General features: G+C 35.8%; 1 protein-coding gene across 3 annotated transcripts in view; it reads right to left on the bottom strand.

Annotated features, from left to right (window-relative positions):
• Nucleotides 1–25,432, bottom strand: part of flt1 (fms related receptor tyrosine kinase 1) — a 170,924-nt gene that overhangs the window by 121,815 nt on the left and 23,677 nt on the right. For all 3 annotated transcript variants that reach the window (XM_051926511.1, XM_028799484.2, XM_051926512.1), the window contains exons 2-8: nucleotides 24,827–24,923; nucleotides 23,577–23,791; nucleotides 19,207–19,331; nucleotides 5,078–5,240; nucleotides 4,839–4,975; nucleotides 4,301–4,469; nucleotides 1,891–2,008 (exon numbers count right to left, since the gene is read on the bottom strand). In XM_051926511.1, the coding sequence (XP_051782471.1) occupies nucleotides 1,891–2,008; nucleotides 4,301–4,469; nucleotides 4,839–4,975; nucleotides 5,078–5,240; nucleotides 19,207–19,331; nucleotides 23,577–23,791; nucleotides 24,827–24,923 (1,024 nt within the window). The remainder of the gene's footprint in view (nucleotides 1–1,890; nucleotides 2,009–4,300; nucleotides 4,470–4,838; nucleotides 4,976–5,077; nucleotides 5,241–19,206; nucleotides 19,332–23,576; nucleotides 23,792–24,826; nucleotides 24,924–25,432) is intronic.

The following is a 25,432-nucleotide window of genomic DNA, read 5'->3' as shown; positions in this document are numbered from 1 at the left end:
ATTAGCCTGGTTTTATGTAAGTGGATGTGAGCATTAAGGTGCTATTTTGATACTGTACACTGTCATCATGTTTGGGGTTACTAAATTGTTCTGCCTCTTAAATGGTGCATATTTAATCTAATAGATATTTAGTTCTAAAATTTTAGTTCTGAGAAATTTTAAATGAATAAACTGAAATTCCTGTTTTATGCTGACATACCAATACCATTGGTTATTAGCATTATTAGTTAATAAAATAAAGGTTCTTGTTGTACTAAATACACCACAAGTAATATTAATGTTGTTTTTTAGACATATAACATTCACTTAACAAAGTAACACTGCAACAACTATAAGCATGGTTGTAAGCAAATCAGTTAATAAATAGAAAAGATACCTTTTTGTATTTCAACAAATTTGGTAATAATACTCACATATAGATAACCTTTGACATTTGTGAAAACATTTGTTGACTTACAAAGTAAGCTAATGTAATTTTAAATGTTCTGCTAATAAGGTCTATAAATAATTTTAAAGGGAAGGCAAACTCTAACATAACTCTAATTCAGGTATGTATTTCACATTATAAATTGTATGCTCAAGGACAATTTTGCTTACAAACAATATATGAATTTAGTTCACATGTGGTTCTGTAAAGCAAGTTTACAAAAGTTGATAAATGGATGGTTTTCTTGGGGTTGCACCATAAAAAAGCCTACACAATGCACAAGGAATAAATAAGTGACATGACAGCTTCAACAGCCTCCATGCTGACTAAATCTATACTTAGAGCAATCAATGCTTGGAAGATTCTACTGTTCAGTACTCCATCCCAGCTCAGATAGTGCCTTTCAAATCTATCTGTCTATCTATGTAATAGATAGAAACAACTCTTTTCCAGGGGGAAATCTGTCTTTTCATAGAGGCTCTTTAACTAAATAAATACTGTACATAAATAGGAAGATAAATATAAATATATACACAGTGAGTATGACTAAAAAGGAAGAAAATTTAAAAAGAAAACTTCAGACTTGTCAGTCATAGTGAACCATTATGCAGGAATACTGTTGTTGGTATAGAGGAGTCCCAGTAGCTTTTCCTGACACACTTCTGCTGAATGATTCATTGGCTGAAGGTACTCAGTGTTAGTGTGTCAGAGAAAGGATATACAGCATTGTTCATAATGGCGCTCAGTTTTGTTTTAATTCTCTCATTTGCTACTACCTCCCGGGGGACCAGAGTGCATCCCAAAACTGAGCTTGCCCTTTAAATTAGCATGTTGATTCAGTGGGCCTTTCTTGAAGTGATGTTACCAGCCCAGCACACCACAGCATAGAAAATTGTAGTGGCCATCACAGAGTTGTAGAAGCTGTGAAGGATGTCACTTTCTACATTAAAGGAATGCAGTCTCCCAAGCAAAAATAGCCTGCTCTGTTCTTTCTTACGTAGTTCCTCTGTGTTCTGAGACCAGTCCAACCTGTCATTAATGTGCGCCCCCTTACTCCGACCTCCGACCCCCCCCCCCCCACGTACTTGTACGAGTGGGCCATCTCTACATCCACTCCCAGAATAATGACCAGACACTGAGTCTCTCTGGTGCATCCTCTTTTAACATGTGGGGTTGCTTTCAGACATACAATATCTAAGACCGTTTATAATTTGTGTGTCTGTTCTTATGTCAGAAAGTATCATAATCCAGTCAGCTGTCCTCAATCTCAGTTACTCATATTTTAAAAAGATAGTGCAAAGGAATCCTGTTCCTGGCTATATCCAACAATTATGCGTTTATGTAATTTGTTCAACCAAATACAGTCCACACAAGGCTATCAGTGCATTTATTATGACATTAGTTTAATGATAATTAAGTTTCCTGTTTACTCCTTTTTATTAAAGAGCATTGGTCAAACATACCATTTAACTGTTGGTGTTGGAAAAGCTTTAGCTTTCACTGATATTCTGTATGATTCTTCACCAGCAACAACTTCTATTGCAGGCTTCTCTTTAAATTTCAAATTTATAAATGGCTTTTCTAATAGGGAAAAAAAAAGTATTAGTTGAAGATCTGTTAATGTCACAAGGTTTGTTCAGTATGCAAATGCATTAAAAAGTATTTTCTTAAATAAAGAGATGAACTATTTAATTATTTAGAAGTCATTCTGTATCTTTTGAAAATTGTACCTTTGGCTATTTTGCATTAAATTTCTAAAACAATCAACAAAATGTCTAATGAATTAGAGAGAATAAGTACTGCTCAATCAGTTCAATTTTATCACTTTTTTCTTACTAAAGGTTGTATTCAAAGAGTGGCACAGTCATATGGTGGTAGCTCAATGCTCAGTTCCTGGGTGTTCCCTGCATATAGTTTGCATGTCCTCCCTTTGTCCGAGTGGGTTTGCTCTGGGTTCTTCCTACAGTGCAAAGACATGCAGGTTAAGTGGATTAGCGATGCTAAATTTAAATACTGGTGTGTGTATGTGTTTGTTCACCCTACGATGGGCTGGCGCCCTGTCTAAGGATTGTTCTTGCTGTATCTGATGCTTGCTGGTAAATGCTTCAGCTTCCGCGTGACCCTGCTTAAAAGATGGATGATGTTGAAATTACTTTATAATGATCACCCTAAGATGGAACTTCTATCTACTAAGCCGATCCAATGCCTTGTTATTTACTAACACCACAATACATGATGCCAAAGAATTAACAAGCATAAAGCAAATTACCTTAAAAGTCAAACTAAAAAGCAAACAAAAAGAACACACAGAAAATTAGGTTAACATTTGTTCTGTCGCTACAATAATCATCTTTCTGAATTTTATGAACGATTACAAATGACACATAGAAATATCTGAGAAAGTATTTTCATTAACAGCAATGGCAGGCTTCATGTCATTTAAGACTTATTTTTGACATTAACTTGAACTATGTTATGTGCTTTAATGAAAATTAGATATTTTTATGTATTTTGCTAACAGTATAAACCTGAAGCTTTTCTGTATTACTGCATGCATGAAACTTCCTGCAACTCTGTAAAAATAAATAGGCTGATCCTACTCTTTAGAAAGCTTTCAAGCAGATTTTGATTTTAACATTTAATGCCCTTAGACATTTATAGAATAAACGCTACTACTCTGAAAGATTATAGAGTGTATTTGAATAATTAAAATAATAAGGAATCAGAAGATAAACATCATTGTTAGTATGCTGGTGAATGCTACAGTATTTTGTTTTACCAGCTTCAGTGGACTAATGCCATTGAGACTAAGTATCAAAGATTGTATTGTTGAAATAAATGCATATACTGTATTGAATAAAATGTATTGTATTATTAACAACAAGACAAAAAATTCAGACATGAGCTTCAGTAGGCTTTGCACCCTAGGAACCAAGTTACCTGAACTATTCTATAAAATTTCATTAATTATTTAAACGCTCTGACGCTGATATTTCTGAACATAAAAATGTCATTACGATAGCAGTTGACAAGAGGGATTCACAATTAATTGCAGAATTACAGTATTTGAGGGTTCCTCTAGTGTGCCTCTTTCACTTGCACGATTTGGCTCAAAAACTAATCAGCACATCCTCATCTCATAACAGGCTTAAGTTTTGAGTATGGCATTTTTCTGTCCAGCCATTTTAGCTGTAGACCATCCTCAAGAAACTGTGACACACAGACACACACACCCATCATTGAGATATTAATGTTCTTGGTATCAGGGGACCATAAAACGTTGAGATCCATTGAAAATCAGAGATCAAACTTTTTGATGAATCTAAAGCTTTCTCTCATCTCCCATAGACGATAGGTTATGGTGGTGTGGGCGCAAAGCAAAAACAAGTAAAACTCTTAGAAAATACATGACAATTATTTTGTGGCAAATGTATTTTGGTGAATTAAATGTCTCTATCATGTTTTGCTGATATGAAAAAGAAGTATGTTAGCATTATAAGTACAAACTAAGCTGAAGAAATCTGCTATGAGTTTGCTACGTAATCAAAGACAGGATACTGACTAACCTAAATTGTTTTTCAAGTGGTAGCATGTTTAACAAAATAATGTCTGAAGGACAACAGAAAGCTGTAGGATTTATTTAGATTTGTTTAAAATGCAATTCCTAGATATGTCATAAGCATTACAACTAGTTGCTGCATTTTGATTCTTCAAAAAATTATTAGTATATATTCTGACATTTTGACAAAAATTAAGATCTACTGGAAGATGGTCTTCTGGAATATAAAATGTTTAGAAACTGATCTTTTCAACTATATTGCAGAAAAATGACAATTATAGTTCCTTTAAAATGACAAAATGAAGTCACCTTACCATAAACAAAAACTGTTGTGTTTTTTTTCCTGGTCATTGTCCCACTTTCAACATTGCAGGTATATACTCCTTTGTCTATACTGTTGGTCTCACTAATATAAAGAACACTAGAGATGACATTTTTGCCAGTCTGGTCAATTCTATTGGAGATTAATGCTGTGTTGTTTGCCTTAAAGAAAGAAAATCATCAAAATAAAGTCATTTATTGTTTAATTAAACACTCTTTTATTGTTAAGTCATGTCTTGACAATGGTAATGCAGAACCATCAGTAAAAGAAAAATCTGTAAAACTAGAGCAGGGTGATGCTGTGACATTTTGTTCAGGGTTTGTCTATGTTCTTCAACATCAAGCAGAGATAGTGTACTTCCTAGGTAACGTAAACTCTGCTATTAAAACTAATTACTTCACGCTTCAACTTAATCAGTTATAAAACTATATTAATCTCCCTTGCCATTCATTAATGGAAATATGTAAAATCACTATCACTATATGCATATAACTAAATCTTATTCCAATGTATTTTAAGAATTCTCTCACCTTTCCAGGGTAGTCCCAAGTGATCACAACTCTGGCATTCCACTCCAATTTGACTATGCAGCTTAAAGCTAGAGACTGCCCCTTCAGTAGCCTCACTGGACTGGTGACATTCAGACTGACATCATAGATTGTATTTGCTAAAATAAAAAATTAATTTTGTACAACTGTTATAATCACCAACCGCAAGATAAGCAGAACTAAATCTAATTATATTAAACTGTATATTAACATTTACAAACCTTGTCTATGAGTTAGGTAATTGTTACTATAGAACACATTGTTCACTGTGGTCTCACAAGACAAGAGGCCAATATGAGTGTAATTTGCATTCATTATGATAAATCCTTTCTTACTGTTCCAGATAATATTTTTTCCATCAGGAGTTAGTTTTTTTCCAGGGAACTGAAAAAATGAAATGAAAAGCAATATTACATTTTAATTTCCAGAGTGTATTTATGAATAACAAAAAAATACTCAATTTATAAACAACAAAATGTGGTATTTCCTTGCTACATTGATCCATTTCTTAAAGTAACCAATAATATCTGAAAAATCAAGTACACGTTCTAAAATACGTCCATCTGTTATCACACATGGACATATGAAAACGTGTGTCTCGATCAGAGTCTAGCAGTCTATCAGGGTCACCTCCTAATCTAATCAAACAGCACAAAATCAGTGTAACTGGCAATGGTTAAATCTGTGAACATCAATAATATGCACGTTCCTACAGCAGAAATACTTATTTCACTTTTATCTTAATCATGCCCTATACAGATTATAATTTGCATCATGTGCAGTACACCAAGCAGAAAGTGTTAGTAAAACAGAGTGAATAACATGAAGGGGTAAGCCAATGGTTTCCAGGGTCAGTCCAGACCCTTGTGGTTGCAAGTCTTTGTTCCAAACAATTTCACTGCCAGTGAGTCATTTTACTACTGATTTCATTGTTCGGTTAGTTGGTACTATTTCTCTTCTAATATTCTGTACTTCCAGGAGCAGTATTGTGCAATTTACATTGATTAAAAAATATAGAAATATTCTTATTTTGCAATTGCATTCAGTTCTCTCTTTTGCCATTTTTGTATCACTTCATGATTTATGCAGAGTTTGACCCCCCAATTGTTTACTAATAAGGACTATTAACAACAAATACATACTGTATGTATTTCAAGAAGAAATCAAACACTCTATTTTCATACTGTGATATAAATAGCAGCTAATATGGCTAAAAGCAAGTAAGAAATGGGACAAGTACTACATTAATTTTAATTTAGCTTTCTGTGAAACTAACTGATTTTTAAACTAGAGGAGTAGGAGTAGGAGTAGGTTTTCAGAATTCACTGTCTTAATCTTGTTTATTTATTTATCTGGTTTGTACAATGCTATATACTGTATACGCTGCCGTTCTTTATTATATTCTGTAAGTGCCTTGAGCATGGGAAAGGCGCTATATAAATAAAATGTATTATTATTATTAGGTCCAAGCTAACCAGACAAATCACAAACATTCATTTCTTTATAAAAATTACAGTAATATACTAAAAACCATTGGCTTTAAGAGTATGTTGGTAGCCAAGTTGTTCGTTAACACTGTTTTACCCTAGACTATGCAATGTGCAATTAAAGTTACTGTAACTAACGAACTATGCAATGTAAACTGTAAAAAGAAAAAATATATACAAAAGGCCTTTTGGGGAGAGGTCTAAAGATGATTTAATTTAATGTGTGAAACGTGACTTGGAAACTATCTTTGTAGTAGCACAAACACAATGACTCTAAGCTTCCCTGTAAATTAGATTATGTAGGGCAGGGCAGGAAAACGACTGTGCATACTTAGCTTGAAGCGAAAGTGCAACTGTAGTTGGGGATATAAGCACATTCATTTAAACAAACCATTAAAAACTTCCAGAGAATGATGAAATTACTTTTTCACAAAAAGAATGAACAGTAATATGTTAGATGTTTATTCAAACACTGCCACTAAAGAATACTCTCCTAAACCATTTTAATAATAAGCATAATGCTAGCCAGCCACATAACTTACAAAAGACATTACATGAAAATGACTACCAGAACTGTGATATAACAGAGAATATCTGTTCTTGTGCTCGTGGAAATATAATTTAACATACTTCTAAATATTGCAATGTCCAGTTAACAGGTGATACTGTAACACAATGTGGCTTTTGGTTCTAAAGTTCACATCCTATTTTGAACTGCAGTAAACTTCACAATGAAGTAACATTTATTGCATGTGTGGAGGCACAAAAAAGAATTATTTTGGTCTTGGTGATGATTTTTATTTCTACATTAGGTGTCCCTGTTCCATCCATAGATAAGGTGGATTATGCTCTCCATATTACCTATTGTGTTTTGTGCTCCAGCCAACCATAGTTTCACTTCGATTTGAGTTATATATGAAGAAACTACAAAGATAAAAAAAAATTAGCACGGTTCTATTGCCTTACTTTAGCCAGTATTCTTAAAAAGCTTAGTAAACTTGTACAAGTATTTATCCATGTATTTATTATGAAAGCTGCTTAGTCCAGTTTAGAGTCCCTGTGGTCAGAGTCTCTGAAAAGGGCATTAGTCCAATGTAAGAAAAATTGACTCATACTCCACCAATTTGGAGTCGGGCAACTAACCTAACTTGCTTGTCTTTTGATTGTGGGAGAGAAAACTAGAGACTAAACTAAGAAAAAAATGATGAAATAAAGAAAACACGCAAGTTTCAAAAAGCCAATATCTGGGTTGGAATTTGAACCAAATACTCTTTTACCCAAGGGTCAGCAGTGCCACCTAAAACGTTACAGTGACACTTAAAATTTAAATTAAAAAAAAAATCTGAATAGTGTAAATAGTAATATACTATACATAAATATGGACATTTTTGTAAACCTTCTGTAGCCAGCTGCCAAGGGAATAAAAAAAAAAAATTCCTTTCTATAACAGATGTCAGAGGTGTGATAACATAGCTATTCTCCAGTCATATCCCAAGCTGACGATTAATACATTAGAGAAGACCTAAAGACAAGTGAATTTGTGCTCATGTTTATTCCTTTTCAGAGAACTTGGTTAAAAAAATAAAGTACAGTACAATAAATATATTATTGTCCCTGTTGTGAGGAGACATGAAGTAAGAATTTCATTTTAATATATGCACTATATACATATGCCAATAAACTTGAACAAGACATTTATAATACTGATTATGCTGCTTTTGAAAGAAAAGCATTGCTAGGGATTGTTCTCCTTGCACCTCATATGTTACTAAAAAGAACAAATGTCTGAAACTAAGAAACAATCAAAGTTGGTTTAACCCACTCCTGGGCTTCTTAAAGGATTTTTAGGTGACTAGTAATTAAAATGTCTCGCTCTAGCTCTGTTATGCACTTCACATAAAAAGCTGTAAGGTGGCTTTGAGAGTGCTGTGCCATGAATTGCTTATTGTCTGGATGGAAGAATCATTGCAACTTCCACTAAAAACTGAATTTTAGATAAGTAAAGGCACAAAAGATTTAAACAGTATAATGCCAAATACGCCTAATTCTCTTTATAAAATAAAATATTTTCACAGTTCACACCCGCATTGTGGTCTTCTGCAGCGGTGCTCAAGCTCAGTTCTAGCTAAGTTTAGAAAGTTTTTGCTCCACCCAATTTCACAATAAGCGGGAAGTTTTACCTTTAATTGATCTCAGATGATCTTTCTGTTCTTCGTCTCATTTTGCATTAGGAGGAGCAGTGTGACACCCACTAAATTCAGAAACACCTATTTTTGAAGTAGCTTTAAACGTTTCTCTTTGTTGATGGGCCCGCTCGACTGTTATGCTGTTTCATTTGGACCAAATGAAGGTGAAACGCTTCCGTTTTTTGATGTCTTCAAGAACTTTCCTGAACCTGAATAATTATGCATGTGCGACGTTTTGGCACTCTTTTAATGCGCACTTTTCTTTTATGACATTTCTGTATTCACCACTACTAAAGGAGTGCCCCGGAGCTTTCTAGTGTTTGGGGCTATATTTCGGGAACGAAAAACAGCCTGTTGTGTTCCCCTAATAAAAATTGGGATCCCTTGCAAACTTTAGCAGAGATTAATACAACGGCTGTACATACCGGATAAAGACAAATTCTGCTTTATATATTAGAAAAGGAACTGTACGTGGAGGTTTTGTTGGCCTTGCAAGGGCCACGCCCTTTTACGCAAAACGCATTTAAACACCTATGCTATAAACGGGCACGAAAATGACAGGTTGTATTAATAGCATGCATAAAAACTGATAGACATGTACCTGCCAGCTGATGAGGCTGCAGCGTGACGATACCGGGAGACCACCTGACCTGTTCGCGGATGTTGCCCGGATGGGCGGGTAATGACAGCAGCGGGCGGCGGTGTGCAACTGAGTGTACTGCAGACCGCAGTGCCTATCCGGTCAGTCCTGTAATACCCCAACATCACGAAACGCCCTAGCGTGTGGGGTGAGTTCACTGCAGGTAGGGGCTGCTGCTGCTGGAGGTGGTTTGTAACCCACAGACAAAAAAAAATGTTGAAGAGAAACTAAGGGAACGTCATAATATCTGGGCTGCTAAAAGACTGCCTGTAACATAGTATTGCTGAAAAAAAAATCTGAATTTGAGACTGCGCCGGTCATAATAGGTATGTTAAGCAATATTTTAAACATTTAACTAGTTTAACAAAATAAACTTATTTCATGGGAAATATATTTTATGGAACAAACTTTCCACCTTGGAGTTTAGATATTGAATCAAAGACGCACTACCTGGAACAATTCAAAGTGGAAGCTCATTTGACATGGGATTGGCTCCAGCAGACCCCCGTGACCCTTGTGTTCGGATTCAGCGGGTTTGGAAAATGGATGGATGGATGGCTCATTTGACATTACCTGATATTTGAATTATTATTTATTATTGAATCTTGATTATTCTTTGCTAGTGTGTTATTTAATTATTTCTCCTTTTTCATATTTGGAAAAAAAATGAGTTAAGGAGTTTAGACCTCTTGAGGAAAAAAACAAAAAACTTTTATAGCCACTAAAGCATCTTGCAGATAACCTCAGCAGTGCAATGCTCAAACAGATGACTACAAGAATTTGTAAGACCAATGTTAAAATGGCACAAAAAAAGAAATCCCATTAAGTCCTTGTCTTCTTTACAAACACTGTTGTGCTGACAAAACTGGAAACTTCTTAAAATTCCAGTCTGCATCCTCGGTTGTAATCTTGCACTTTTGTCAGTACAGGGTTTGCATGTTCTCCTTGTGACTGCCAAGACTGTAGTTCTAGATCTCCAAAGACGGGGACCTTTGGATAACTGGCAATTCCAATTTGACCCGACGTGGGTGAGGCTGGCCTACTTGGTGCAGGGCTGTTTTTTTTACCTTACACCCAGTGTTGCATGGGAGAAACTCCTCCAGAACACAACCTTTGTTTGGGACTTCATGGGTTTACAGTATGTTATATTATTTTCTGTTAATGAAGAAGTCATTTTCATAGACCCTCTTGATCTGTATGGTAGGGTCTGTGGGGTTTGTCCTTTTTTTGTACTACTTTTCTCAGCGATAAAATCAACAACTGCAAGAGCATCCACAAAGCAGAATATAGTCGTGCGTAAAGAGTCCAGTTCTTTACAGAAAAAAACATGTCCTTGACTATAGATGAATCGGAAAGGATATAACAAAAATATAATTGATTTTAATTATGACTGTAAGAATGGCTCCTTTTTAAAGATATACAGTATATATACAAAAGCAGTACACAGTGCATCCGGAAAGTATTCACAGCGCATCACTTTTTCCACATTTTGTTATGTTACAGCCTTTATTCCAAATATGGATTAAATTCATTTTTTTCCTCAGAATTCTACACACAACTCCCTATAATGACAACATGAAATACGTTTACTTGAGATTTTTGCAAATTTATTAAAAATAAAAAAAATGAGAAAGCACATAAGTATTCACAGCCCTTCACCGATGAAGCTCAAAATTGAGCTCAGGTGTCACCTGTTTCCCCTGATCATCCCTTTGAGAAGATTTTCTGCAGCTTAATTGGAGTCCACCTGTGGTAAATTCAGTTGATTGGACATGATTTGGAAAAGGCACACACCTGTCTATAGAAGGTCCCACAGTTGGCAGTTCATGCCAGAGCACAAACCAAGCATGAAGTCAAATGGAATTGTCTGTAGACCTCCGAGACAGGATTGTCTTGAGGCACAAATCTGGGGAAGGGTACAGAAAAAATTTTCTGCTGCATTGAAGGTCCAATGAGCACAGTGGCCTCCATCATCCGTAAGTGGAAGAAGTTCGAAACCACCAGGACTCTTCCTAGAGCTGGGCCGGCCATCTAAACTGAGTGATCTGGGGGAGAAGGGCCTTAGTCAGGGATGCGACCAAGAACCCGATGGTCACCTCTGTCAGAGCTCCAGAGGTCCTCTGTGGAGAGAGTAGAACCTTCCAGAAGGACAAACCATCTCTGCAGCAATCCACCAATCAGGCCTGTATGGTAGAGTGGCCAGACGGAAGCCACTCCTTAGTAAAAGGCACATGGCAGCCCGCCTGGAGTTTGCCAAAAGGCACCCTGAAGGACTCTCAGACCATGAGAAAGAAAATTCTCTGGTTCTGATGAGGCAAAGATTGAAACTCTTTGGTGTGAATGCCAGGCGTCACGTTTGGAGGAAACCAGGCACCCGCTCATCACCAGGCCAATACCATCCCTACAGTGAAGCATGGTGGTGGCAGCATCATGCTGTGGGATGTTTTTCAGCGGCAGGAACTGGGAGACTAGTCAGGATAAAGGGGAAAGATGACTGCAGCAATGTACAGAGACTTCCTGGATGAAAACGTGCTCCAGAGCGGTCTTGACCTCAGACTGGGGCGACAGTTCATCTTTCAGCAGGACAACAACCCTAAACACACAGCCAAGATATCAAAAAGTGGCTTCAGGACAACTCTGTGAATGTCCTTGAGTGGCCCAGCAAGAGCCCAGACTTGAATCCGATTGAACATCTCTGAGAGAGTCTTAAAATGACTGTGCACCGACGCATTCCATCCAACCTGATGGAGCTTGAGAGGTGCTGCAAAGAGGAATGGGGCAAAACTGGCCAAGGATAGGTGTGCCAAGCTTGTGGCATCATATTCAAAAAAGACTTGAGGCTGTAATTGCTGCCAAAGGTGCATCGACAAAGTATTGAGCAAAGGCTGTGAATACTTATGTACATGTGATTTCTCAGTTTTTTTATTTTTAATAAATTTGCAAAAACCTCAAGTAAACTTTTTTCATGTTGTCATTTATGGGGTGTTGTGTGTAGAATTCTGAGGAAAAAAATGAATTTAATCCATTTTGGAATAAGGCTGTAACATAACAAATATGGAAAAAGTGATGCGCTGTGAATACTTTCCGGGTGCACTGTATTCATCTATACATTCTACGAACCATGGTTTCCATTACATTGTTTTGAGGTTTATAGATTCATTTTGGGTAACTACTGACATGAGGTAGGAACCAACACTAAATGGGATGCCACTCATTCATTGGGTGTATGCAAAATCATTAACATCAGACTATTTTACAGAAACCAAATATTCTAAGTATGTTTTTGTACCTGTGGTTCCTCAACTGTGAAGTGGCAATATTTCTTAATATGGAAATGTCACACATGTAATGAAGTGTTAATTTATTTCTTAAAATGTGATGCTCATTAGATTATTCAGAAAATGTCATTATTTTTCAGATGCACTTTTTATTTTTTAAGAAAATGTGTACATATAAGACAATGTGTGCTGTATAAATTCGCTTGAATAGAATATCCTGGATATGACAAGCTGTTTAGAACCGATATCATGAAACTGCTAATAATTATTCATTTTGATTCTACCTCTGGAATTTGAAGAAATAAAACAAATCACATCCAAACAAGATACTGTTGTAAATTGACAGATAGATTTATTGATATGGATAATTCAGTTTTCAGTACTCTCACCACAGATACTGTATTTAAAAATGTATGTTTGATTTATTTATTTATATTTTCCCTAACTGTTTGATACAGAGTATGGTAGCCACAAGTACGGCTAAAAGACCAATCCAGGACAAAATGCAAGTATATAACAATACACCCGTTCACATACTGGCACAGTTTTGAGTTGACAATCAAGCTAACATGCATGCCTTTAAAATGCAGTAGAAAGCCAGTGGAATGTGTTAACTGCACCAAATTACCTAGACTCAAAACCAGGTTCTTTAAACTTTGAAACTGTGGTACTAATAGTCATAGTGCTTCCCAACGTGTTATACTATTGGTCTTGAACCAAAGACATGCCATATTTTGTCATATGTCTGGTGTCAGTAAACAACAACTCACAAACCTAAGATTTTTTTTACAGCATATTTTAAGATGCTTAATGAGTCCAAACAAATAATGTTACAAGTTATAACAGAAACTGAGACCTGGGAATACTGTATGTCTATGTACAACAAAGCTGACAGCAAAATAAGTGTGTTTGTTAGTTGCTGCACTTGAAAACTTCATTTGATATGCAATCTCAATCCCAGGTCACTAGTAATGACTGAACTGTATAGTAGCTCAAATGCTGGCCAAATAAGAAAGTTGTTTAAAATTAACAATTAAAATTGGTAGTATTTGTGTATTCTGTTCAAAGGCGTAATTTACATACCTACTGATTTTAAGGTTTTCCACTGGTAAAATGAATACTTCTAGGAGAACATTTCTGGTTTTGTAATTTCAACATATGTGGAAGAATATTGAAAAGTATTATATCTGCTAAACATCTGTTGCTGAATTTCCCATTCTCCAATAGACATGTTTTTGTGTTTTAAAATTACATCAGAATGCATGAAGAGGTGATGAGACTGTCCAATCCACCAAGCTCATTTGGTTAGCTAATATCTACGTTGTCCCAATATCTCATCAAAATATATTATTTAAAAGTTGTCAAAGGTTTCTGCACAATTTAGTAGTTTGTTCCAGATACCTACAACCTTTTGCACATGTGAGACAGTAATCTACATCTTCATCCAAAGGGTAGTAGTACCAATAAATGATCCAGTTAATACCAGAAATCAGCAGTTTCTTTAGTGATACATTGTCTGGGGTCATTTCGTAAATATTGCTTTGAATTCCTTGTAAAATGTTAATTTTACCTTAAAGAGTATATAGAAACAATTGTATGTGTAAAGGTTACAAGCAAAAGACTCAGCTCTGATATCTAACACATTGCTAAAATGTCAGATACTAAGGTACAGGCATATTGTGTTAGGTTATTGATTTTTTTCTCATGGTTCTAGACCCTTCACTGTGCATAGTTTTAGCACTTTTATTCCTCATTACTAGTAGCCATACTTTGGTTGCAGTCAGTATTTTGTATTTTTACACATATTCACAATTGTTTTCTCACCTTCTATACTATGAACAATGTTTTTCAAGGATATCGCACTTCTAAACATTTTAGGCTATAGGTTTAGGATTAGGGTTTTTGAACTGAGAAAAGTCTTTGTCAGTATAATGCTTTCACACTTACTCTAGTAATCTGGGACTAAACATAATCATTGTAGTAAAAGTGTTGCATCAAGGAGACTATCCTTAAAAGTGGATTCGGTTATCTGATTAGATTCTTAGGAGTTAAGCAGTGGTCATTATCAAATGATTTAAACAGTTGCTAAGGATCATGTAGTCATGACACTAAGGAAAGTACAAGAGTGTATTCACACTGAGTGTGTTTAATTCCCTTTTTTGATGATTGCAGTAATATTCTTAGTGTTGTTTTATATACTGCTCAAAAAAAAATTAAAGGAAAACTTTTTAATCAGAGTATGTTTCTCTGCCGTCTGGAGTTTTTATTTATTTATTTTTTTTTTCAGTCCTCACTGGCCATCGGACCTTACTTTTATTCTATGTTAATTAATATTGCCTAATTTTTATTTTTTTTCTCTGTTCTTCATCCTGTAAAGCACTTTGAGCTACATCTTTTGCTATGAAAATGTGTTACTATAAATAAGTGTTGTTGTTGTATAGCATCAATTCAATTTAACTTCTGGGATATTGATCATGTCAGTTAAGTAGCAGAAGGGATATTAATCAGTTGCAGCTGCTTTGGTGTTAATGACATTAACAACAGGTGCACTAGAGGGGCAACAATGAGACGACCCCCAAAACAGAAATGGTTTAACACATGGAGGCCACTTACATTTTCCCTCCTCATCTTTTCTGACTTTTTTTTTTTAATTAGTTTTGCATTTGGCTACAGTCAGTGTCACTACTGGTAGCATGAGGCGATACCTGGACCCTACAGAGGTTGCACAGGTAGTCCAACTTCTCCAGGATGGCACATCAATATGTGCCATTGCCAGAAGGTTTGCTGCGTCTCCCAGCACAGTCTCAAGGGCATGGAGGAGATTCCAGGAGACAGGCAGTTACTCTAGGAGAGCTGGAGAGGGCTGAGAAGAAGGTCATTAACCCATCACCAGGACCAGTATCTGCTCCCTTAGGCAAGTAGGAACAGGAATTCACAATGACCTCCAGCAGGCCACTGGTGTGAATGTCTCTGACCAAACAATCAGAAACAGACTTCATGAAGGTGACCTGAGGGCCCGACGTCCTCTAGTGGGCCCTGTGCTCTCTGCCCAGCACCGTGGACCTTGATTGGCATTTGCTATAGAATACCAGAATTGGCAGGTCCACCACTGGTGCTCTGTGCTTTTCGTAGATGACAGCAGGTTCACCCTGAGCACATGTGACAGAGGTGAAAGGGTCTGGAGAAGCCATGGAGAACATTAACGTCGTTCAGCATGACCAGTTTGGTGGTGGGTCAGTGATGGTCTGGGGAGGCATATCCATGGAGGGACACACAGACTTCTACAGGCTGGACAAAGACACCTTGACTGCCATTAGGTATTGGGATGAAATCCCTGGACCCATTGTCAGACCCTATGCTGGTTGCAGTGGGTCCTGGGTTCCACCTGGTGCATGAAAATGCCCGGCCTCATGTGGTGAGAGGTATGCAGGCAGTTCCAGGAGGATGAAGGAATTGATACCATTGACTTGCCCCCACATTTGCCTGACCTAAATCCAACAGAACACCTCTGGTACATTATGTTTCAGTCCATCCAACATCGCCAGGTTGCACCTCAGATAGTCCAGGTGGTCAGTGATGCCCTGGTCCAGATCTGGGAGGAGATCCCCCAGGACACCATCCGTCGCCTCATTAGGAGAATGCCCCGATTATGTCAGGCTTGCATACAAGCACGTGGGGGCATACAAACTACTGATTAAGATTTTGAGTTGCTGCCATTAAATTTGGACTAGCCTGCAACATCATTTTTTCACTTTGATTTTCGAGGTGTCTTTGAATTCAGCTCTCTGCAGGTTGACAATCTTCATTTCCATCAAACGATGTGGCATCCTTTCTTTTCTAACAGATTACCCAGTCCATATCAGTATATATATCCCGCAGGATTTTTTTTCCCATTGAGATCTGATGTGTTTTCAAAGTGTTTTTTTAATTTTTTTGAGCAGTTTAGTGTAGGGTATGTTGCCCATGAGTGTTTTTATGTATTTTCTATTTGTTATACCACTTTCTTTTTAGTTTCTCATATTTAAGCACAAAGAAGATAAGTCAATGCACTTGAAAGGTAATACTGCAAGAAAATGATCCTAAAAATGCTATGAAATCATAGACACTCAGGAATGTTTTATGGCTAATAATACAAGTCATATATATATATATGTATGTATATATATATACTAGCCAGTGCCCACCGTAGCATACGGCTGTGTAAGAATATGAATGGAAAACAGTGAGAAAGGAATTTAGAAATCAAGAAGAAATAAATACTTCTTAAAAGACACAGTTGTGAATAGGTGTTTTGGTGGAGACGACAGATAATGAAGAGAGTATTTCCAGAATTGTAAATGCAAGGCGGGATGTTGGGGTCGTGTTTGAAGTTAATGACAATGGTAGCATGGAGAATCTCGGAAAGAGCTTGAATTTCAGCTTCACCACCATAAACTCCAGATGTTGCCATGTATTGATAGTACTCCTGACTTGTTGTGATAACATCTCCAAATCTGTACCAATGTGATGGAACGAAACCTACTGTCCTATGTCATAGTGAGAGTGCATTGCCTTCGTCAACAGTTTGTGTCAAGAAATAACCCCCTGATAGGAACAGGCAGTTGCCGGATCCCGGAATAGAGATGACGTTGTACAAAAACCGGTCGACAGAGAAGATACCGTCGTTCATTTTATAACAAAGGCTTAGGAAACAACCGTCGCAGTACAACGAAAATACGAAGGAGCCAAACCAAAGCCAATGGTTGACAGAGTACCTTTCTGTAGCAGGCTACGGAACAGACTCCCAGGTACACACATGGCTGAAGTGAAAGGTCACGTGGTCAGCTTAGATATAGGGTGGTGACGTGACACCAATGGGGTCATGAGAGAGGAGCGGGGAACGCGGTAGCCTGAAGGAGGAATAGGAATCGAGAAAAGTGGTGTGGGGGTGTATGGGGAGGCTTCAGGCAGTGTGGGAGAAGGGTTTGGAAGAGCAGAATAGGAATCGAGAAATGCCGTGTCGGCTGCGTGTGGGCGGGACCAGTTTTGAAGAGGAGCCGCCGGCAGCGTGGGGAAGGGTTTGGAAGAGGACGAAATAGCAATCGAGAAATGCCGTGTCTGCTGCGAGTGGGTGGGACCGCTTTTGAACAGGAAGCAGGACGAACCAGAAGAGAAATATATATAAGATATATATATATATAGTCATTTCCAGTAGCTGCTACATTAAACCTCAAAATTCATAACTTTGAAACAAGTCATATAATCTAATCATGGGCTTTTTTATGACTTCTCATGTTTCTTATGGTGTGCAGTATTGTATATTGTGCTTTTTTAAAATATAAAAAAGTGTTCTGTGTTGACACATCACTAATGGAACTATATTGAAATGCAAAACTCCTAGGCAAGATATATGTATTAAACAGATTGTAAATTTTTAGATAGTGATTATTACTCAGATGATAAGTATAGTTAAGTAATGAGAGATTTGGGGTTTCAAACCTCATGTCAATTAAACTGTACAGAACTACCATGGAGCCAATGTGACAAAGGCCAACTATTGGCTTTCAAAGTGTCTTTATATCTTATTAAACTGAGCTTCCTCTGAAACCTCTAAGGCTGTTAAAAGTCTCTAATTAAGGAAGGAACACAACCACAATGAGGCAAACTCGGAAAGAGAAGAATGATTCAGTTTTACCCTTGTGGTAACAAAACTTCCTACCTGTTTCTTCTTCTGTGTGCTTTCCTCTTTAGTCAAAGACAGGGTTGGGAGGGGTGGTGGCAGGGAACTTGGCATTCAGACTTGACAACCTCAGTGTTAAGACTATACTAACAAGAGTGCTGTCAACAGGAATCATTATATTCACTTGTAATACAGGGTAGCCGTCTATTCTATTAAATATTCTAACATTTTTTTCACAAAATCAGGAAACTGAAGTCCCAAACTGAAAGCTTACTTCTGGATAAATGGAAAATCTGTCATTACAAAAATTTACTGTAATTGCTTGTGAATGCAAAAGGATGTTTAGTAATATAAGGCATTGTGAGGTTGCATCCATTGTGTAAATCATTAAGTTCACAGCACAGTCTTAGAGGATGTGTCTGCAAAATGTATTGTAAGTGAAAGACTTCCTGACTTTGCCAGCAGTCTGTCCAGAGGGTACTTCCGATTTAGAGAAAGTAGACATTCCGGATTCCTGTCTCCATTCCCAGATTTGTCAGCAGAGAAGAGGAAGATCTGATGAGATGTGATAATCAGCTAAGAAAGGTCTCTGCTTTGGCAGCAAAAGCAGACACAAGAGAAAATACCAATACCAAAGGAAAGGTAATTAATTGGTTTTGTTCCCATCTCCACTTATTTGTGTTATAAATTGTTTACTAATCAGCATACAAATCATTCAAGAGAAATACTTTGTGTTTGCAGATTTGTAAAATAAGTATATTTTATTTATAGTATTTTTGCAGGGAAATATGTATTCCCTTTTCCAAATTTAAATGAATTAATTCAAAATGCTATATATTTTCAAATAACTACATATAATTTTTTAAAAGTAAAAAGGAAATAATTCTCATTCAGATAATAGTTTTTTTACTTAGGAAAGGTTTAAGGTACAAAACATTTTAGTGGACTAGGTGAAATACCTTCAACACAGACATGCCAGAGTAATGAACACTTCACTAAAATGGTAGGTGATTTTAAAAATGTTTGTGCTTCAAAACTAATTTTAAACCAACATCCTTATGGTAATTGTGTTTTTACAAAATTTTCACAAAAGCACCTACCTTGATTAAAGAAACTGAGATGTCAGGTGATGTCACTCTGCATGGAACAACCAGCTGAGTGCCTTCAGTCATATACAAAACCTCTGGAATGTTTTTGTGAATCTCAACAAATGGTTTCTGCATATCTTCAAAAATAAAAAAGATGAAATAATTAAAGTTATCAAAGATTTTATTTACCCCCAAACATTGTGAAAGGGAATTCTTATAAGATACCATTCAATAACATTTTGTCACAGTACAAAGACACAAGAATGTTTAAATATAAATTAGCATTTTTCTAATACTCATATTAATACAAATTTATATATGCTTTTTAAAAATTGGTTACATAGTAATATTGTTAATTCAGTAATTTGTTTAGTCAGTCAGTCATTTTCCAACCTGCTATATCCTAACAGGGTCATGGGGGGTCTGCTGGAGCCAATCCCAGCCAACACAGGGCGCAAGGCAGGAAACAAATCCCAGGCAGGGCGCCAGCCCACCGCAGGTGATTAGTTTATTTTAACATAATCTATCTAGCTTCTTCATTTGTATAACTTGCTCACTATACTCTAATATTAAAACCTGGTTAGCATGGCTAATGTAATGTTCTTGGTATATCTTTTTTTTTTCTCCTCTTTCTCCTTAAGATGCTGTAACACCATTTAAGGTGGTGGGTGTTGTTAGGCCATTGTTTTTGGAAGCAAAAAAAAAGCTTGTAGATATAACAAAAGTACCCTAAGGACTATTTAATCCTGTATTTCCTTTACACTTTGATACGGAGGAAAGACTAAAATTGAACTCCCATTATCGTAACACAAACAGTTTACACACAGCTATGACTTGGAGATGAGGAAAAGGTCGGGGACCCTTAATAACCACTGCCAGTGAAACAAGTTACTGCTCCCCCGTGGCTCATTCGTTCTTGTCACGAATACAGCTTCCAGACTCAGCGTAGTAGAGCAATGCGATTTCCTCAGTCCGGGTGCAAAGGATCACCAAAGGTCCTTAAAAAGGACATGAAGGATTTGAGTCCGCAGACAGCTTGTCACCAGTTATTGCTGCCAAAATGATACCTGCATATCCAGATTCACTTACATAAACTCTGTTGACAGTTTAGTGAAAGGAAACTGGTACTTTGGCAAAGAAACACACATACATTTTGTTCCTGAGAGAAAAAAGCAGTTGTATATTCCTGTGAGGGTTTTGTTTTTTAATCACCATCAAAGGTGTTTATTCTGGTCCCGGAAGACACCTAAAATAACTTGCTTGAATGATTCAGAACTAAATCTGTTTATTAAGAAAATTAACACTTAATGTTTTTTAGGCTTTCTTGAAGTAGAATTATATTTTCTAAGCTAGCTCACTATAAGTGATGATAAACATACTGGTAGATTGTCTTATTTCTGTATAACATATGATCAAAGAAAACTAGATTGGGTTTCAAATTTTATATTTTCAAATAAGGAACAAAATTCAGCCATCTCTTCATAAACTGTGGAAAAGATATCAGGAATTAATGGCATACTGAATAAATTCTCAGGGAGAATATATATGTGACTTTTAAAGCTGCAATATTGCTACACCTCTCATTTGACTTCTCCCTTGTTCAAAAGTTCAGTTGGAGGTGGAGGGCATTAAGGTGGTTGCAGGGTTTGAATATTTATTTATTTATTTATTTTCAGAATTTAAATTTTTCTACATCTCATTCTTTACTTGTGAAACAATAACTGCAAGCTTACTATGCTCACGCTGCCCTTCCTGCACAGCATAGCTCTGGCTCTCATCCAGAATGAAGGAGGAGTCTAGAAAAGTCACTAGTTGTAAAGCTACCAATCACTGCTGTTCCCCAAGACCTATTAAGATATATGTTATGTGTTGAAGCCTTCAGCATGTTTAAAAGAAAACAAAATTTTGAAATACAAGATCTCATATAACCTACTCAAATTACACATTGTATATGTGTAAATTTACATGGGACATGAATATTGACATCTATGGATATTGATGAAATATATACAGTATTATACCATTTTGTATGTATTTAAGTCTGCGGTATACTATAAGTTATCAATAGATTTTATGCATTTTTAGAAGTGAATCATGCCTTTAATACAATATCATACACCTGCTCTCTTTTGGTACTCTCTTAAAAAAACCTCATCGTTTTTACTGTGTATATTAATATCATATGTAGCATATGTATAAATTACCACAAACACAACATTCCAGATGCAGAGATTTACTGAATGTTGTGTTTCTTTAATTTTCAGCATTTAATCACTCTGTGATTATAATTAACAAAAATTTCATTTATTTTATTGACTAATGGTCACTGTTATTTATTTACATAAACAAGTAAAATAAACAATAGTAATATGTGGTCATCAAACTTTGAAGACAGGCACCATCTTTATTGTAATGTAAAAAGTTTTATTTTTGTTCATTTTTTATTTTTGGATAGAATGTATTTAAAACAATCCCATGTAAATCAATACAATTGAATACATTATTACCTTCAATAGCCTATGATTTAAAAAAAGCAATTACTGTACAGCAAATAGGAGGTGGCAAAAAGTTTATCCATTAGCCATATTGTTTTTACTGGGAAACTTTTTTTAACAAAATAACAAGCTAGTTTTATACCAGTAATGCATCCTCTTTGAAGTCATACTTAATTATCCTTATTAAAATATTATACAGTATTATTAATATTAATAATACAATATTATTAATATTATACAATATTATATAATTTTAAAATTAGTTTTGCAAAATTCCATGAACAAAAGCTAATTTAACATCATGTACAATACAGATATCATCTATGAATTAATGTACATCATTCCTTTGTGCGTGTAACATTCTCTTCACAGGTTAGATTTGTGCAATAAAAAGATACATATAGATCTGAAGAAATGCAACAAAGCATTTATTAATTCCAGTGAAAACTAATCTGAATCCTCATTGAAATGTGGAAATTCTTAAAGTGTATTGTAAGCAAGTTAAGTCTATCCTTCTGGAATTCTATATCTACAACAAATTGAATTAAACAGATGAAGGCCATTTTAGAACTTCATTGAGACAGAGCAACACACAAATGTTTGTAATCTCTGATAGTTCCCACTAAAATACAGCTCTTGATAGTTTTAAGTTAAACTGGAGTTGTGGTTTATATCCAAATTATCTGTTTTTGCGGCTTTCACAAGGCAAGTCTATAGTCAATTTGAGGTTTTCTTTCTTGGGTCAAATAGATATTTTTATTTGTTTATCTTAATACTGGAATGAAGTGTCCTGAATCTTCAGAAACCCAATTTTTGACTTGCAATAAAAGCAAATGCCTGCTAGAAAAAAAATAACAACCACTTCTCATATTTTATCTTGGGATTGAGGTAGTCCTACTGTTATATACACTGTATGTATATATATATATATATATATATATATATATATATATATATATATATATATATATATATATGGTGGTGGCAACAGAGAAGCGGGAAATTTTGTAACTAGGTGTTGGTAACCCTGGGGCATCGGCAGTTGTTTTGGGACCAATGCGACCTCATTTAGAACCCATTGCCATTGGTTATAATGGAGCAGTGGAGTGGTGCGCAATGAGCATTTGCTGGGAAAGCCTTTTATAAGAATGGTTAGAGTGTGACTGCTGCGCAAAGGAATTTCGGCATCATTACCAGTTAGGACATCATGATCGTGTCCCATCTGCTCATGTGATTACAACATGGGTGCATAATTTCAAAGAAACTGATTCAGCATTAAAAAAGAAGTTCCCAGATGAAGCCACTTCGCACATTGCCCGAAATTTGATGGCACCTATTCAACGATTGTTTGTAAGACACGTCATTTCCCGCAACTGTGACATTCAATGGCCTCCGAGATCCCCAGATCTCACTGTCATTTTTTTCTGTGGGGACATCTTAAAAGCCAAGTGTATCGCACACGTCCTGCAACCGTTGCTGAACTAAAAAGGAGGATTGAAGAGGAAATCGCTAGCATTCCTCTTGACATGTTACGTCGAGAAATGCAGAATTTCCACAACTGGCTGTCAGAATGTGCACAGAGAAATGGATAACACCTTCAAGATGTTTTCTTCAAAACATAAAATGAACATTGAATGAATATTGATTACCATCAGTAATTGCATATCTTGTACAATACATTTCATCATTAAATATATTTTGTAATATGTTTATTCGTGCATTAAACGTCAATTGAAAATTTCCCCTTTCCCTGCACCACCCTGTGTATATATGTATATATATAATGTTGTTATTATTTTACAATGCTGTTATAAAATGCATAAAATAAATGCTGTTATTTTGGTATCACTGCATATTTACTAGTAAAACTAAAAAAACAGCTCTCACCTTTAATGTAAACATAAACAGAGCTCTGTCTTTTTCCCTTTTTAGAAGAATATCTGCACTTATATGGTCCTGTTTCTTGTGACTCTGCATGGTTCAAAACAAGACTGCTGCAGTATAGCTGGTTCTTTTTCCCACATCTGTATTCTTTAATACTTGGTCTCCCTTTATCAGTCTTCACACTCTTTGGATATGTCCAGGAAAGAGCAAATTTCCCTCTATAAAAAAACACACATACATTGAAGCATCAAGTAATAATGAAATGCTTTGTTGAATATAAAAAAACCCATCAAGCATTAAAAATGCAAAGAATATATATATATATAAACAATCTTTTAACCAAATATTTTATTCTTGATTTTCCTTCAAGTCAAAAGGAAATGCTGAGATCCACTAAGTTATAATTTCCATTATCTCCTAAAGAAAAACTACAGCCTTTCCAATCACTCATCTCAGAAGCAAGATTTACAGTTCTTTGTATACAAAAGCTCAAGGGTTACACTGCTAGATTTATGAGTAAAGCACATAATTTGAGGATTTCCCACTTATATGAGATAGAATAAACAATAGAGTATACAACTCTGGAATGCAGAATGTTGCCTCAGTGAAGCAACACTTTAATACTGCTGTACGTACAACAAAGTGGGCTGTTGGTATTGTACAACCCCTTTGCTATACTGTGCTGTTTGGTCATCCCACAGTAAACAGAATGGTTAGAAAGAGAACAATATGGAGACCTACCAAGGGAACATACACCACCCCATGTATTTTATCTAGAAAGATTAAATAACATAACTAAAAAACACATAAATATTAATAAAGTTAAATATATTTGTTTATTGTTATGTCTGTTTTAGTGCCTGTTTCAACCATACAGAAATAAGAGGTGTGCTGTTAAGAAACTGCATATTGTCATTAATAATGCTAAACTATATATCTAGAGAATGTCAACCGATTTTCGATCAAGCATCAACATCATTTTAGAGCCAAATAATTTGTCTTCTGTTTTTTACTTCTCTCTCTCACTCAGTCACTCTGTTGTTTGTGAACTTAGAAATTTAAAAGAAAGTCCAGTCATCCTTATCAACTATAAATAGATATATTGGCTTTCCTGTCTTGCATTCAGTGCGAGTCTAGCTAATGAATGCAAAGTAAAGTATGAAACTGTATATCAAAACATCTTTCAAACATCACTTAATATATCACAACTCACTTTCTTTCATGACACATTGAAAAAAAATGACATTTCTTACTTGCACTGGAGCTCTAAGGTCTGGTTGGCCTTAATAATGTGCTGCTTGCCTTGTACACTCAGAGTTGGTGAATTCAGCTTAACACTTGAGGGTGATCCTGAAAAACAGATATTTGCTTTAACTGATGTGTTTTTCTGTGTAAATCCATACTTTTCTGCATCTTGTACAATTAATTTCTAGTTTTTGTTTGTTATCTTAAGAAAATTAAGCAAACAACCAAAGTGAGGAAGAGGGAAATACCAAATGCATATAATTACTGACCTGATCTTCCACTCTTTTTAAGTCTAGTTGCAGCAATCTGCTATCTATAGTGGTTTTTATTTCAAAAGAGTTTAATGGAATATAATTAGCTCAATTATAAAAGTTTGATTTTGAGCAGTTTTTAAATTATGTTTCTCATTTCTTTTGTAGACTGCACAATTCATCTTTAATTGCATGCATGTAAAACAGAAGAGAGCAGAAAAGGAGCTGCAGTTGAAAACACATCCCATGATCAAATAAGTTAACTACATGATTAACACAATGAATTGCTAGGTAACATCTTAAAATCAATTTTTAAAGTATTTTATATAGTAATCTTTGATAATTATACCATGTATCATTTAC

This window comes from Erpetoichthys calabaricus, chromosome 4, assembly GCF_900747795.2.
Source record: "Erpetoichthys calabaricus chromosome 4, fErpCal1.3, whole genome shotgun sequence".
Lineage (NCBI taxonomy): Eukaryota > Metazoa > Chordata > Cladistia > Polypteriformes > Polypteridae > Erpetoichthys > Erpetoichthys calabaricus.
Note: the sequence above shows the minus strand (reverse complement) of the source record. Positions and strands in the feature narration are given on the sequence as shown.